Source organism: Ctenopharyngodon idella, chromosome 17 (assembly GCF_019924925.1).
Source record: "Ctenopharyngodon idella isolate HZGC_01 chromosome 17, HZGC01, whole genome shotgun sequence".
Lineage (NCBI taxonomy): Eukaryota > Metazoa > Chordata > Actinopteri > Cypriniformes > Xenocyprididae > Ctenopharyngodon > Ctenopharyngodon idella.
The window spans coordinates 287903-305672 of NC_067236.1; the positions used below are offsets into that span (position 1 = coordinate 287903).

Here is a 17770-nt window from a genome sequence, read left to right on the forward strand (position 1 = left end):
ATGGAGCAAATGGAGGAGGAGCCGAGGAACTGTCTGGGAGAGGAGGCAGGAGAGGGAGGCTAGGTGGGACCATTGGAGATCCAGAAGACTTGCAGCTGGACAGTGCCAGCGGAGACACAGAAGACTTGGAGCTGATATCCTCTTCTACTTCTTCATAATTCCCAGAAGCCAGGTATAACTCACCCTCAGCAACAGGAGTGTGGGCCAGGCTTCCCTCTGTACCCTTGTATTCCACTAGCACAACCATTTGGATGAACGATACTGCCGGCTCATGAGATTTTGGGCTCCGGGGCAATGATTGGCTTAGGTGCTGTCTCTGGTGCTGACATAATGGCAGGCTCCGTGTCTGCAGTGGCTCTGGCATAGGCTCAGTGCAGGGTGTGGGAGGCGGCTGGTTGGGCTCTAGATCTGGAGTGTGGCTAGTGATGTCCTCCTCAGCAGGGCAGACGGTGAAAGCTGATCTGTTGTTCACGAGCACCCACACCACAAACGTGGTGAAATTCCCCAGAGGACCATTACCGGGCAGGCATGCCTTAGATCGCTTGCTGAGTCTGGTGTTGTAAAAGATGCAAAGCCAGCAATCTGGGTAGTGAGGCATGCCAGGTTTAAAATGTCCTTTGTGTGGTCCTTAAGGGTTTGCTCTTTTTGCTCTAAACAGAGCAACTGGACAGCTGGTAAGTCCCTTTTAGTTTTGTTTTGAGGTCCCATGTTCTGTCAGGGCTTGTTTGCACAAATAGCACGACGCAGGAAAATTCAATAACTCTTTGGCCCAGTTTCACAGACAGGGTATAGCCTAAACCAGGATTAAGCATTAGTTCAATTAGGATATTTAAGCAGCTTTTATAAACGTACACTAGAAAAAAACATTACTGGTGTGCATCTTGAGACAAAACAATGGCACTGACATATTTTAAGATGTGTCAGTGCAAGTTGCTTTCAGTTAAAACAGCTCAAACATGCATTTTAGTCTGGGACTAGCTTAAGCCTTGTCTGTGAAACCGGGGGTTTAAGTCTTTAATAACAATACGCAGGAAATGCAGGAGAACAGAGGAAATATGTGACCCCACCTGTGAAACTCCGGCTAAAGTCGCATAATCTAATTATGAGATTAAGAGCGTCAAAGTAGTCATAGTAATAAAAATGATGTAAATAGGTCATTTTTGTTTATAGCTGTAAATGATAGATTATACCAAGGGCTTCGAGATACAGTACTCAAATTTTCATTTATAAATTTCAGGAACAGCTCAATTGTTTTGTAACTTAACATTCTGCCAAGATAATCAGCTTATTTTAAGGACATTTTATGCCTGCTACTTGTCGAAATAATTTGGTCTTTGGATGCTGATGCACTGAGTTGATGAATTCCCTATCTGACATGGCAGCACGTATGAAGTGCAAGGAACAGAAAGCCACCTTTCTCAGACAGTGCGCGATTCCAAATTCAGCTCTCTTTTGAACGGTCAGATACACACAGAATTACAGTATTCAAAATATCTGTCTTGGTGAGAAAACAGTTGCAGAACAGTTGGGGAAACACATCTGACGCGTAAGTTAACATTATATTAGATTCCGTGCATTAGGTCTTTAATATTAATGATATTCAAACAATAAAAGAAAAGAAGGAATCACTCACTGCTCTTGACTTAACAACATTTGTATCTTTGATAATGATCCATTTATTTGTAATGTATACACTAAAGACTATGCAGTGATTATTTTTACATTTGATTATTTTTACTTTGCTCTTATTTTTATTAACAAAGATAAAATAGGCCTAACAAAAAGAGCTAGGCTATATTGTGATTGTTAAAATAGTATTTATTAATAATAAAATAATTGAAGGAAAAGATGCATTGTGATGTATCAAGAATCATTTTATAATCGAATCATTACCCTATGAATTGTAATCTAATCGAATCGTGAGGGAAGTGAAGTGAAGATTCACAGTTATGACTAACTGTGTGTACAAAGTTTGAGACTGACCTGTTAACTTGGTAGGGCTTTTTTTATTTTTTTTTTTATTTTTTTTTGTTACACAATAGCCCAGAAAGTGATAATGAGATTTTCTATTGATGCTTTATATATTAATTAATTTATATATTACTAACATTTTCTACTGATATTTCATTTTACTAATCAAGTTATACAAATCATTACAGTGAACTGATTTGGTAAATCAAGCTCTTGTGGTACCCCCATTCATTTCAATGTTTAATGTTTTTTGGACATGAACATCATAATAAATAGACTTGTTTTACAAAACTTTTAAGAATTTTCCAATAAATGTGTCATATCACTGAAAATGTGAGTATCTAAGTTTTAATATGGTTTATGGCACATAGTCAGGATAATTATGGTTCAAATGTGATGCAGTTTTAAATACAAGCTTATTTTTACATTGGAATTTCTCAAAAACATGATTTTCTGAGCCTGAAATTGAGGAAATCTTTGACCTGGTCTTCATCAATATTAAAGATATCAAGGTTATATTATACACAGACTATTCTTTAAATTATGTAGGATGATTTTATCAAAAAAAAAAAAAAAAAAAGCTAGGTTTTCACAGGTGGGATCACATATATATAAATCAATCAAGTAAAACAAAGACGACACAGAACAATGAACAGGGGAAACGAAGGGCTTAAATATAATTAGAATAATTAACAGAACTAAAAACAATTGTGGTACTAATAAATAACCATGGACACTAACTAGCAAACAGACCTCAGATATACCAGAACAGGGAACAGAATGAAAATTAAACCAAAACGGACAAAAACAGAACTAGAATGTAAAACCAGGTAATTAATCTGCATTTACTGTCAATTTTATGCCAAACCAAGCAGCTTTCTGTTGGTCAGTGCAGCAAATCCATGAAAAACATTGCAACATTTGCATGTGGATCATGTGGATTCCTTTTGAAAAGACTGGAATTTGCCCGCAAAATTTCAGAGAACAATGGTAAATGCGACTGCACGTTAACACGTTAACAACTGTTTTTATGGCTGGCAATTCCTAGGAATTTAACCTACGAATGGCTTATTTAAATTTACCCCTGCCCATTATGCAAGAAAGTATTCTAACATCTGTGAAATTACATCATCATTAAAGAAATAAAATAATGTCAGACCCACCAGAGCAGGATCCAGTTCTTCATTAAGCAAAGGATCATTCTTAATCAAAGCCACTCTCTGAGCAAAACGACAAGTGGACATAGACTCCTGAGAGAGAAAGAGAGATTTAAAAAAATATATTGCCTTTCATGCACGAAAAATGTTTAAATTGAAGTTAAGAGACGTACTGCAATGTTCTTCCTCTCCACAGACACAGTAGCGATCATGGTGGTCATGCAGTTACCACCCAAACTGTCTCTAAGCACAGAGGTCATCATGGAGTTGCGATAGGGGATGTGGGACCTATTCTTCTCTGACAGGGCCATGATGACCTAAACCAGAAAGCAATTGAAGCCCACCAAATTACAAACCCAGAAGGGTTACATCAGTATAAACAGTATATTCACAATTATTTAAATTTTAATATTTTTCAAATCATAATTTTTGGTTAAGAGTACACTATGGAAGATTCAAACAAAATTTCACTGAGTGAGTACATGAAAAATCTTAGACTAATGATTTATATTTTGAGCGGCTGGGTCGACCTTGACGAATTTTATGTTTATGTTGTTTGTCCTTGTGTGTTTACGTTATGTCTGTGAACAGAAAAAAAAGGTCTGGCTACTTTGGCAGCAGATATGCTACTTACTTGCTCAGAGTCAGATAACACACTACTGTTCAAAAGTTTGGGATCGGTAAGATTTTTAATGTTTTTTTTTTTCTTATGCTCATCAATACTGCATTTTTTAACCAATATACAGTAAAAAAAATTGTAATATTGTAAAAAAGAAATTAATACTTTTATTCACATACATTTATTATGCATCAAAAGTCAAAAGTTATCAAAAGTGACCAATTTGCTAACCCAGGAATAAATTACATTTTAAAATATATTCAAATACAAAACAATTTAAATTGTTCACAATATTGCTGTTATACTGTATCAAATAAATGCATCTATAACAAAGAAAGTCCTACTACCTGCTCCAAGTAGTGCAGGGAGAGGTTAATATATTTAGCTTCTGTCAGGATTTGACCTCCCACACCAGTCTTTCCCACTCTTTCAGACCCAGCCAGGTCCACCAGGTGGAGCTTGGAGCAGCGTACCGTGGCTGAGCCCGGCTCTTTGCTGCACAGGTGAATGGTAAAGATGCAGTGAGACCGTGTAGAAGCCTCGTTCATGGGAGTCTACAAAAAGATGAATATGTAGATAGAGACCAGGGATGAGTAAAATGAACTACCATTACAGCAAATAGCAATAAAATGTAGGGCTGCATGATTTATCGCACGATACGAAAAATAACATTGAACTTAATTGCTTATCGCTTAAATTTTTTTTTTTTTTTGAATGCGCAGCTTATCAATGAAGTTTGGCTCCAAATGCTAATCCATCTGAAAGCACTGCAAGTTTGAGTTGCTTATAATGTACATTTGAAAAAGCAACACGCGTCAAGCATCTTTCCAGACATGAGAAGCATTTATTAACATCTTGTCCAACAAAAGACAACATTTAATAACATGTTTTTACTCCAAACTCACTTCATAACGACAGTTGAGCATCCTTATGTGAGATGATGTGGCTTCTTACACAGAATAAGGCAGTCGTGTGTTTATTAGTCATGTTTAATGAATCAAAGCGTTTCAATCTTCTGTTTATTCAGCTACAGCGATATGATGAGTGTTATCTTCTTCTGCGGCAGGGCATATTTGGAGTTACTGTGCAAGAGCGCCCTCTGGCTTTCAGATGTAGAAGCATTTACTACTGATCATAGAGCCGTATAGCTCTGACAAGCTGCGCATAAAATAATTGCAGCCTTTGCCAAATCGCGTGTGGTTTAATCACGATAAATCGTGCAGCCCTAATAAAATGGTCTAATAACATTGAATAAACATCTCTCTATCTCTCCTGTAATGAAGTGCAAGGAGTCTTTCTCCTAATCCTCAAATGTTGTTGATGACAGGTATAATCATATACAAACATGAGAAAACTCAAGACGACTTACAGAATTAAATTATTCTCCCAAAGAAAATTTTTGTTAGAGTTTCACAAACATAGAAAACAGGAATACTACACAGCTAAAAAATAACATACTGTGATGGAGAGAGAGTGAAACATGGAATAACTCATCAGGATATCCTGATGGCCGTACAGCTCTGACAAGCTGCACATAAAATAATCACAGCCTTTGCCAAATCGTGTATGATTTAATCATGATAAATCATGAAGCCCTAATAAAATGGTCTAATAACATTGAATAAATATCTCTCTATCTCTCCTGTAATAAAGTGCAAGGAGTCTTTATCCTAATCCTCAGATGTTGTTGATGACAGGTATAATCATATACAAACATGAAAAAACTCAAGATGTTCATACAGGTGGGTGCAATATGTCTCTAGCTGGTTCACAATCACATGTCCTTGAATTTGCAGATCAGGGAAATGTTTTTGTCAAAATACGCAGCATCCAGCCATAATGTCTGTGAATGAAACAATACAAACGAGATTAACCCTCTGGGGTCTGAGGATTTTTGGGGCCCTGGAGAAGTTTTGACATGCCCTGACATTTGTGTTTTTTTCAGTTGTTCATAAACATATTAACGGAAAGGGTGTCATTACAACTGTATTCAGCACAAACTAGGCTACCATATTATGTAAGGAACATGTATGTACATGTTTGTATTTTTGAAGGAATAACGTTTATGCGTGGTTATTGAAAAAACAAAAAACTTAAGTCACTGAAATAAGGCCAAAAAATAAATACAAAATTTGTGTTCACAAGATTTCTGGGTATTGGAGGTTGTAGACTAGAGTTTTTGCTTCAAAATGATGTAAAAATTATCCTGCCTACTATAAAACAGTATATTGATTTAAATTTTGTAAGATACTTTTTGTCAAGAAACACAGTATGCATGGAGGCGTGAATCTTCATGAATAATGCTGAGATTCACACCTGAGAAGACAAAGACCTGCATAATGACCTGCATAATGAGCCCTTTCAGTCAGGTAGGCTATGTGAAAAAACCCTCTGTGATCATGTTGATAACATTATTAATGTCCACTCTTGACAAAAAAAAACATGATTTTTGTGATCTCATGCATGCACGTATTATTGCACATCATGTGAATAAAATTTTGTATAGGTCTATTTTAAATTACAGTACCAGTCAAAAGATTGGACGCATTACTATTATAATGTTTTTAAAAGAAGTCTCAAACCAAATAATGGTTTTATATTTTAATATACTTTAAAATATAATGTATTTCTGTGATGCAAAGCATCTGAACATTTATGTTACCTCTATGGCATTTCATATAGGCTATTATATTTGTTATATTATATAGCCTAAATGTTAATGTGCAGTTAACAAACTATACATTAAAAAGATCTAAGACTCAAGCTTCACATTTTGACCTCTGTTTTACTCTTATAGTGACCATAATTTGTTAATAGCCTATGCGCCAGGAGTTATGAATATGAAAAACGGAGTCGCTACCTTTGACAAAACAACATCCATCAGGGCTTTTAGCTTAAAAGCATGCACATTTGGAGAAATATTGATGGATTCTTCTATGTTTATGTCAATTTTCTATACAGAGGAGTAATATTTATTCAATATTTATTGTCAGCACTATGAGCGCTGGATACTGTGTTTTCAATTCATACTTGCAGCCGGAGGGCGCTCTATGCACATTTAGTCCACAAATGTCTCGTTAGAAGAACAGGCATACCATGCGACATTACAGGAACTAAGTGGGCGTGGCCGAATTAGTGGATAATGAGCTGACTCACGGACGTCTGACATGGCTCTCTTTTCATACAGATTACATAAACCGAGAATATTTGTTTTCAATTTGACTTACACAATTTAAAACCTGACATTTCAACGTTTATTTAGACATAAGTCTCATTTTTTTGTGATTAGTATTCACTAAGTTACATTTCATTTTCTGAGAACTATCAGATTGGACTTTGTTCAGAGGGAGATGACTGATCACGCATCATGTTAGTTTTCTTTATTTTGCAAAAAGCACAACATTTTGTTTTTACTCTGAGTGTACACAAATAAAAGAAGATATTTCACAGATTAAAATGGTGTATAACTCTTAATTGTATGTGCAAAATTGACAGAGTATTTTGAGTCTCTTTCATACTGATTAGAAAAAAAGCAAGGTGGTATCGCCGGCGCAACCGCCGGCTCCAGGGGGTTAATCAATAAGAAGCGCTGTTGTTAAAAGAAACATATGAAAGTGTTTATATGAAACAGTATTAAATAAAGCATATGAAATAGTGTTTATATGAAATAAGATGAAATAAACTGAAATTGTTTAATTATTATTAAACCTTTATTTAACCAGGAAATAAAACTCTTGAGATTTAAAATCTCTAAGGCAGGCAGCACATTTAGTTGAACATATAACAAATACATTAATTTACATATACAGAAATACACAAAATCACTCAAAAACAATTACAATCAAATGACTCAGAAACTAGAAATACCCTTATACCCTAATAACCTACTAAAATACCCTTAAAATCATTTAGTGATACCAACTCTTTTAAACGTAAAAGAAATAGAAATTATATAAAAAAAAGTATTTTGAAAGCTTTAAGAGAAGTTTGTTTTCCAGCTTAAAAAAGTACTTTAGTCTAAAAGAGATCTTACCTGAGCTGAGTTGTGATGCAAGCAGTCCAGTTTGCTAAACTGAAATGAGTCTGTTTTCCAGCTTTGCTGGGGGGCCGGCCCATTACCGTCAGTGGATACAATTAGTTTGTAATGTGTCAAACAATTAAAAGGGAGTCAGGATGGGTATAACACCTCTAATGGTTTATTATTCAGTGAACAAAGCCTTCCTTTCCTTTCCTTTCCTTTCCTTTCCTTTCCTTTCCTTTCCTTTCCTTTCCTTTCATTTAATTTCCTTTCCTTTCCTTTCCTTCCTCCCTTTCTTCCTTCCTTCCCCGGAGAGCTGACTCCATCTAGTCTGGGAGCCCCCAAAAATGACACTTCAATTCTGACACCTACTGAAGTTAATCTAGTTGTTTTATTATCCATTTGAGTTAAGATTTTTACTCTTTTTCTATTGCATTACATACCAGACATTTTAATCTTACAGTTTTTAAATTGTTTACACACTAAAAGAGTTACTCGAGGCCTGCTTAATGAAACTTGTCAATACGTTCTCTCTATGTGCAGGTGACAAAAATAAGATTCTAATAATAAAGAAACAGTCAGATCAAATCAAGAGATAATCAAGAGATATTGTGGACATGTCCAGACATATTGCGGACATGTCCAGACATGTTGGGGTTCCCTTTCAGTCGGTCACGTTCGATGTACGTCAGTAGTGACCGACGAATTTGGATATCGCCAGAGAGCCCTATCAGCTTTGAGTGAAACTAAACAAGCCAATGGAATTGGCGTGCGATATTTGCATAATGCGCACCGCCCCCGCCAGGTGGGTATAAATAGGGAAGCGGATGCAATCGCACTCTGTCTTTTGCTTCGGAGCCAACCTGTTGTGTTCCTGCTATTGACTGAGAGTGAACTTCTCAAGCCTGTGAAGAGCCTTTTGTTGTAGTGCTAGTGTTAAGGCACCCTACAGCGAAGCTGCGAGCTTTCACAAAGTGAGCTTCCTCGAGCTATTATACAGCTTTGAACTGCTGTTTTTACAGCATTGTTTTCTGCCCTGTTTGGTTTGCCTCTGTGTGTGTGACTGTCAGGCAATCAGTGTGTACCTGCAGTCACATCGCAGTTGTTCCCTGTGTGCTTCAGCACAAAGAACAAGAGCTGAATTTCCCCCTTCTAAAAGAGCTTCAGAGACGAACCCTGCGTCTTTTTCAAGATGTCATTTCATTTTGTGCGTTACTGGATGCGGTCGTTCTCTGGTCCCCGCTGATGGTCACAATCGCTGTCTCACATGCCTGGGCATTCAAGCATGCTGAGGCAGCTTTTGTGGATAGCTCATGTTCTCACTGCGGGAACATGACTATCTCAGTGTTGAGGTCTTGACTCTCTTTCCTTGGTTCTCAGGAAGCGGGGATCCCCTCCCCTATGCCACATTCGGCCATTTTCTCTGGCTCCGGGCAGGGGAGCGGCACGTCGGTGTGTAGGAAGGGTGACTTAAGGATCACGGTGAGGAATTCCCCGCCGAGCTCCGCTCCGCGGGCCCCTTTCCCCTCAACAACACTGCAGTCTGTGGTGTTGCCGGAGGATCGTGCTGGTCCCTCTACGGAGCAACCATCCGTTTCCTTCGGTGTGCCGGCGGATGAGCAGATGTCGATCACGGCATCGGAAGGTGAGCTGGAGTCCTTGGGAGATGAAAACTCGGCTGCGCTGCCTCCCTCCGGGACCGTAGCATTGCCGGAGCCTGATCCCGAGTTGACGGCTACGGTACTGTACATTCTATTAATAAATTCATCAGCTGATGTATGTTTATTTGGATTGATCAAATCAATATTGTAATCCCTGCAAATGAATATTTTCTTATTACTTATTGCAGAGAATGTTTTCTCCATCCAATTTGCAATTATTTCCAAACTTGAGCCTGGTGTTCTGTATACACAACTTACTATAAAATTTTTCTTTTTCTCATTGATAATTTCTATTGATACACATTCAAGTATATCATTTATTGTTAATGTCATATTTTCAATTACTTTAAATTAGAATTTTTTATGAACATATAACGCAGCTCCTCCTCCTGATTTGTTTGTTCTGTTTACATAATTTAGATTATAATCCTTTAACTCAAAATCAACATCCTTGTCGTCATTAAACCATGTCTCAGAAAGCGCAATAATACTAAATGGCTGCACAAAATGTGTAAATATTCTTTGATAGCATTGAAGTTTGCATACATGCTTCTACTATTGAAGTGAATAATTGAAAATTTACCTTCAGACTTAACAGTGTTATTATAATCATCTTCAAAGTAGTAGTTGCAATTAATATTGTTAGACGATAGAAACAAATGATCAGGATCTAATTGATCTTCCAAGTCTAGTGTTTTATCTTCAGTGTATTCAGCTGATTTCAGTTCCAAGTGCTCTAGTCCAGAATCCTTTGCTGTAACCCTATGTCCTTATCATCTGTAATAGATGAATTATAATTGGATGTCATTGTATAAGTATACACAGAAGCATTTTTCCCCCTCATTAAACAAACATTATCTTTATTCATATTTTTTCAAGTCCTCTATGTCTTTAATTATCAATACTTTAGCCTGTTCAGGTGAACCATTCAGTCTGATGTATATTTTACAGTTCATAACCCAAGTATTTTGAATTTTGTTTTGTTTCCTTAAGTATCTGGCTTTTTTTTTAGCAATATCTACATTTCTCTTGATTAAGTGATCGTTCAAGTATACATTGGTACCTTTCAGCTTTTTTCCTTGTTTCATCAGTGCAATCTTATTTTTCCGATTGACAAACCTGAGGATCACAGCTGGTGTGTTGTTGTCTTTCTTCCTGGGGAGAGGGTGACAAGCCTCGATTGAGTCCACATCCAGATGTATATCCCTGGACGCAAGAAAGGCCGCCACCTGTTGTTCCGCGGAGCTCACCTCCAGGTCTCCGGGCTCATCCTCACTGCCAACAGTCACCGCATGAGTATATGAGCGGGGTTTTATCTTGAGCCCAGTCACAATTACGTCATTGATCCTGGAGTATTGCTTCAAATCCTCCACTTTCCTCTCCAGCTCCGCTATTTTCTTGTCCCTTTCCTCGATCTGAATTCGTAACTGTGTGACTTCCTCCACCAGTTTGAGAATTTTATCCTGTTTAGTCTTTATAGCTCCTATGTCCTGGGAAAGAAAATCAAGTGTCTTTCTTATGTCCTCCGTCTCCTCCACGGCTGGATTTTTCTTCGGTGTCATCACAATAAAAAAATGGCACCTAAAAACAGCAACCACAGTACGCTGATCGCTAGCTTGCGCCACAGCTAATGCAAGTTAGCTTACGGCTTGCCGCTATAGCTAAACATTGATCTGATTAAAGCTCTAGTAGGAGTTCGTTAAAGTACAACGTCTGGAAATGGGAAAAATGGCAAGTTAATTCAAAATATCGGACTTCCTGTTCGGTTTCAGATTTTGCTCCAAGAGACTTTTTTGTAGGTATTGGGCTGTTAAATGTGTGTACCGAATTTCAAAATCTACGTGAAATGTAGCGTGAGGGGCACTTCGTTAGGTGGCGCTATTGAGCCATTTTGCCACGCCTAATTCTGCAACCCATAACAGACGTAAATTTTCACCACTTCTGACGTGTGTGCAAAGTTTCATGAGTTTTCGAGCATGTTTAGGCCCTCCAAAAAGCGATTCACTTTGGAGAAGAATAATAATAAATGGAGCAATTCCAATAGGGTCCTCACACCATCGGTGCTCGGGCCCTAATAAACGGAGCAATTCCAATAGGGTCCTCACACCATCGGTGCTCGGGCCCTAATAAACGGAGCAATTCCAATAGGGTCCTCACACCATTGGTGCTCGGGCCCTAATAATCCTTAGAGGATCAAGAGGGCCCTGCACCATCAGTGGCTTGGGCTTGGGCCCTAATAATCCTAAAGAAAACAATAGGGCCTTCACCTTTGGCTTGGGCCCTAATAATAATCCTGAAGAAAACAATAGGGCCTTCAGCCCTTTACAGGACTTTGGCCCTAATAATAATCCTTAGGGGATCAAGAGGGCCCTGCGCCACCAGTGGCTTGGGCCCTAATTAATGACTACCTTGTAGGGTCTTTAACAGCCTGCAAAATCGTTGGGGGTCAAAGGGCATTCTTCCTGCTAGTGTCATCACTGCGACCAACAGACAAATTGTCACATCAACATTTTTAAAATTCTACATATATTTTTGAGTAGATAACCGATATTATATATTGTTGTATATTTTCCACACTGTGTTTCCACACTGATAAATGCCATACTCATTTGAAATTGTCAGTTAGATAATATCTATATGTGCAGTTTACTTAATAATGTTATGTTTATTACGTAAGGTGAACACATTTATTGACTTATTTTACCTTATTAAATTACCTATTTGCTGTACAAAATGCACTCAAAAATAACTCATTGATCAAATTCAATTGAACTGCGAGCAAAAATTCCATCCTAAACATGAGTGCACACAAGTTTTTTAAGTAACGTGAACAAGGATGGATTGAGTGAAACTAACAACAGTGAAAATTTATTTTTTTGAGTGCAACTGATAAGTGCAATACTAGATCATAGCTACTGAAAAATGTCAGATGTTGAGTTCAGGCACACCATAATAGTATGTCAACATATGGCCACTTTTTTTATTTGAAGTTTAAATTAATATCATGCTTTGAATTAAGACGAGTAAAGTCCTACTTTAGTAGAAACCTAGTCTGGCCAGCAACCTGTCTGTTACCAAAACAGAATCTCTAAAGTACTAGCCTCCAGAGGAGGGGTCCAGAAAGAGGAACTGCAAACTGGCAGTAACCAACTCAGACCAGAACATAGAGATGGGCATCCTGGGGAGCAGGACTCGGCATAGCGCTTTGAACCCTTGCAATCAAGGGGAGTTACTCTGCTCAACCTAGAATCTACAGAGCGCTTCTAAAATAAAGGACTCTGGAGGCTGAGTACTCTACATAGGGTCCCTAATGAGAGACGTACCTCCAGCTCCAACAGGAGCTGATCTACCAAGGGAGTTCTTACTAACAAGAACCTCTTAAACCTTAAAGACCAACTCAGGGAGCGAGGTCCTCAGCCTAAAATACTGACCTACCAAGAAAGGTCTCACGAGAGAACTTCAACCTTCCGATCAGACCTCGGAAGCGCAGTACTCTAAAGAACGACCCTCAATGCGAGGGGAGTACCCACTGGACTCAACCGAGACGAGTATTGACCAAGCTCAATGCAAGTACCAAGGAGGCTCCTAAAGAGCCTACACTCTAGGGATATAACTCTAGGGAGTCAGAATACAATCTTAGCTGGAAGTGCTGGGGACCCACTCGACCCAGAGGATCGCCTTCAAGGTGGCCTGCTTGTGGGCCAACTACTTGGTAAAAGATCTAGAACTCCAGGGCTAGTATCAGGGAGGCTCCACTGAGCTACCTGATAACCGTCTGCTCAATTCTAGGGAACTAGGAGACTCAGGAAGCTAGCTCAACCCAGAGGATAGCTTTCAAGGTGACCCAAGGAGGGCCAACTACTTGGTAGCAAATCTAACTCCAGCAGAGATAGCCACTAGAGGTATGCAGGCTTGGAATACTTGTTCACATTGCCATCACGAGCCGTGTACTCAGCATATCGCTTTCTACCCTTAAAACAAGGGGAGTACAAAACTATGCGACCGGGCTGATGAGGAGGCCCCAGTCAGGGCCTACTACACTAGCATAACATGGCCATAAGCCCGAGGCTAATGCTTGAGCTCTAAGGGAGTGTGCTCAACTCGCCCTGAAAGGAGGGAGTACTCGATACGCTCGACCTGAGCATCACTGGTGTTGGGCACATATGGGGCACAGAGCTCTGGGAGCGAAGTGAGCTAACCCGAGAAAGGCTCAAGGGTGAAAACCTGAGCAAAAACTCTCACTCCAAGACGAGAAAAGCTGTCCGAGCTCAGCTCTGGAGGAATGGAGGCCCCAACAGGAAGAAATTCCACAGGAGGGGCCTGCAACACTCGACCCCGTGACTTAATAATATTCAAGGAGCTTTTGGTGGAGAGATTGCTCCAAGCTCAAACTAGACAAAGCTACTACCAAAGCTCTAGAGAGCGGAGACTTCAGCCTAGTGCTTTCCACTCTCTAAACGAGAGGAAGTCTAACAACGCTCAAGGACAACCACAGGGGAGGCTTTCAACGAAAGCCTACAACACCTGGCTATTTGTCTGTGCCTAACACCACTAGGGAACTGAAGCTCAGCATATCGCTTATACACTAATATCAAGAGGAGTTTCAGCTCAGCCTAGATAAATTGAGGAGGCTGTAAGGCCTACTACTTGCATTAATAGCCTAATGCAGAAGGCGGGCCCCGGCTGGGGACGACTCTCACAAAGAGAGGAAGCGTACTAGGATCACTAGCTGCCCGTCTTAAGCTGGAGAGGCTCTCCTAGGAGTAGCCTACTAGGAGTAGCATGCTAGGAGGCGGAAAGCTACAGCTGAACCGCCTCTGTCAAAAAAGACGTATTCCTGAGTACAAGCCTAGGCCGGATAACAAAAGAAGGGCCAGCACACACACATTAATGACCTTCCTGGAGCTCAATGGAGCGGAGACTTCAGCCTAACAACTCTAAAGAAAGGAGGCCGGCTCACACAATACTCAGGGGAACTGACCACCTGGAGCTCAATGGAGCAGTGGCTTCAGCAAAACGACTCTCTAAGTGAGAGGAAACCAACACACTCACCACAGGGAATGTCAAGGTCATCGCTTGAGGACATCAAATACCCGGAGCTTAGTGGAGCAGAGGCTTCAATAAAAACTCTCTAAATGAGAGGAAGCTCGAACAGAGACTCTCAAATAAGAGGAAGCCAGCCCACTCATCACAGGGTGGATGTCAAGGTGGCCCAGAGAGGGCCGACACCTACAGTCATGATCTATCTGGAGCTCGGGGGAGCGGAAGCTTCAGCATATCGCCTTCTACTCTCTAAGTGAGAGGAAACCGCTTCACTCAACCTAAGGAAGGTATCAAGGGGGCCTAACAAAGACCAAACACCTCAAATCATGATATTACCTGGAGCTCAGCAGGGTGGTGGCTTCAACAAACGACTCTCTTTAACGAGAGGAAGCCAGCCCACTCAACCCAGAAGGATTATCAGGTATTACCTGGAGTGAAACTAACAACAGTGAAAATTTATTTTTTTGAGTGCAACTGATAAGTGCAATACTAGATCATAGCTACTGAAAAATGTCAGATGTTGAGTTCAGGCACACCATAATAGTATGTCAACATATGGCCACTTTTTTTATTTGAAGTTTAAATTAATATCATGCTTTGAATTAAGACGAGTAAAGTCCTACTTTAGTAGAAACCTAGTCTGGCCAGCAACCTGTCTGTTACCAAAACAGAATCTCTAAAGTACTAGCCTCCAGAGGAGGGGTCCAGAAAGAGGAACTGCAAACTGGCAGTAACCAACTCAGACCAGAACATAGAGATGGGCATCCTGGGGAGCAGGACTCGGCATAGCGCTTTGAACCCTTGCAATCAAGGGGAGTTACTCTGCTCAACCTAGAATCTACAGAGCGCTTCTAAAATAAAGGACTCTGGAGGCTGAGTACTCTACATAGGGTCCCTAATGAGAGACGTACCTGCAGCTCCAACAGGAGCTGATCTACCAAGGGAGTTCTTACTAACAAGAACCTCTTAAACCTTAAAGACCAACTCAGGGAGCGAGTGAGACCTTTCTTGGTAGGTCAGTATTTTAGGCTGAGGACCTCGCTCCCTGAGTTGGTCTTTAAGGTTTAAGAGGTTCTTGTTAGTAAGAACTCCCTTGGTAGATCAGCTCCTGTTGGAGCTGGAGGTACGTCTCTCATTAGGGACCCTATGTAGAGTACTCAGCCTCCAGAGTCCTTTATTTTAGAAGCGCTCTGTAGATTCTAGGTTGAGCAGAGTAACTCCCCTTGATTGCAAGGGTTCAAAGCGCTATGCCGAGTCCTGCTCCCCAGGATGCCCATCTCTATGTTCTGGTCTGAGTTGGTTACTGCCAGTTTGCAGTTCCTCTTTCTGGACCCCTCCTCTGGAGGCTAGTACTTTAGAGATTCTGTTTTGGTAACAGACAGGTTGCTGGCCAGACTAGGTTTCTACTAAAGTAGGACTTTACTCGTCTTAATTCAAAGCATGATATTAATTTAAACTTCAAATAAAAAAAGTGGCCATATGTTGACATACTATTATGGTGTGCCTGAACTCAACATCTGACATTTTTCAGTAGCTATGATCTAGTATTGCACTTATCAGTTGCACTCAAAAAAATAAATTTTCACTGTTGTTAGTTTCACTCCAGGTAATACCTGATAATCCTTCTGGGTTGAGTGGGCTGGCTTCCTCTCGTTAAAGAGAGTCGTTTGTTGAAGCCACCACCCTGCTGAGCTCCAGGTAATATCATGATTTGAGGTGTTTGGTCTTTGTTAGGCCCCCTTGATACCTTCCTTAGGTTGAGTGAAGCGGTTTCCTCTCACTTAGAGAGTAGAAGGCGATATGCTGAAGCTTCCGCTCCCCCGAGCTCCAGATAGATCATGACTGTAGGTGTCGGCCCTCTCTGGGCCACCTTGACATCCACCCTGTGATGAGTGGGCTGGCTTCCTCTTATTTGAGAGTCTCTGTTCGAGCTTCCTCTCATTTAGAGAGTTTTTATTGAAGCCTCTGCTCCACTAAGCTCCGGGTATTTGATGTCCTCAAGCGATGACCTTGACATTCCCTGTGGTGAGTGTGTTGGTTTCCTCTCACTTAGAGAGTCGTTTTGCTGAAGCCACTGCTCCATTGAGCTCCAGGTGGTCAGTTCCCCTGAGTATTGTGTGAGCCGGCCTCCTTTCTTTAGAGTTGTTAGGCTGAAGTCTCCGCTCCATTGAGCTCCAGGAAGGTCATTAATGTGTGTGTGCTGGCCCTTCTTTTGTTATCCGGCCTAGGCTTGTACTCAGGAATACGTCTTTTTTGACAGAGGCGGTTCAGCTGTAGCTTTCCGCCTCCTAGCATGCTACTCCTAGTAGGCTACTCCTAGGAGAGCCTCTCCAGCTTAAGACGGGCAGCTAGTGATCCTAGTACGCTTCCTCTCTTTGTGAGAGTCGTCCCCAGCCGGGGCCCGCCTTCTGCATTAGGCTATTAATGCAAGTAGTAGGCCTTACAGCCTCCTCAATTTATCTAGGCTGAGCTGAAACTCCTCTTGATATTAGTGTATAAGCGATATGCTGAGCTTCAGTTCCCTAGTGGTGTTAGGCACAGACAAATAGCCAGGTGTTGTAGGCTTTCGTTGAAAGCCTCCCCTGTGGTTGTCCTTGAGCGTTGTTAGACTTCCTCTCGTTTAGAGAGTGGAAAGCACTAGGCTGAAGTCTCCGCTCTCTAGAGCTTTGGTAGTAGCTTTGTCTAGTTTGAGCTTGGAGCAATCTCTCCACCAAAAGCTCCTTGAATATTATTAAGTCACGGGGTCGAGTGTTGCAGGCCCCTCCTGTGGAATTTCTTCCTGTTGGGGCCTCCATTCCTCCAGAGCTGAGCTCGGACAGCTTTTCTCGTCTTGGAGTGAGAGTTTTTGCTCAGGTTTTCACCCTTGAGCCTTTCTCGGGTTAGCTCACTTCGCTCCCAGAGCTCTGTGCCCCATATGTGCCCAACACCAGTGATGCTCAGGTCGAGCGTATCGAGTACTCCCTCCTTTCAGGGCGAGTTGAGCACACTCCCTTAGAGCTCAAGCATTAGCCTCGGGCTTATGGCCATGTTATGCTAGTGTAGTAGGCCCTGACTGGGGCCTCCTCATCAGCCCGGTCGCATAGTTTTGTACTCCCCTTGTTTTAAGGGTAGAAAGCGATATGCTGAGTACACGGCTCGTGATGGCAATGTGAACAAGTATTCCAAGCCTGCATACCTCTAGTGGCTATCTCTGCTGGAGTTAGATTTGCTACCAAGTAGTTGGCCCTCCTTGGGTCACCTTGAAAGCTATCCTCTGGGTTGAGCTAGCTTCCTGAGTCTCCTAGTTCCCTAGAATTGAGCA

The 17770-nt window shown here is 40.9% G+C and overlaps 1 protein-coding gene across 3 annotated transcripts in view; it reads right to left on the minus strand.

Moving 5' to 3' along the window:
* The window catches only part of kif6 (kinesin family member 6), a 204618-nt gene that overhangs the window by 128815 nt on the left and 58033 nt on the right, over positions 1 to 17770 (minus strand). For all 3 annotated transcript variants that reach the window (XR_007925896.1, XM_051867843.1, XM_051867844.1), the window contains exons 7-9: positions 4095 to 4301; positions 3302 to 3445; positions 3135 to 3221 (exon numbers count right to left, since the gene is read on the minus strand). Coding sequence is in view for 2 of the 3 variants with exons in the window: in XM_051867843.1 (XP_051723803.1) it covers positions 3135 to 3221; positions 3302 to 3445; positions 4095 to 4301 (438 nt within the window). In the remaining variant the exon portion in view is untranslated. The remainder of the gene's footprint in view (positions 1 to 3134; positions 3222 to 3301; positions 3446 to 4094; positions 4302 to 17770) is intronic.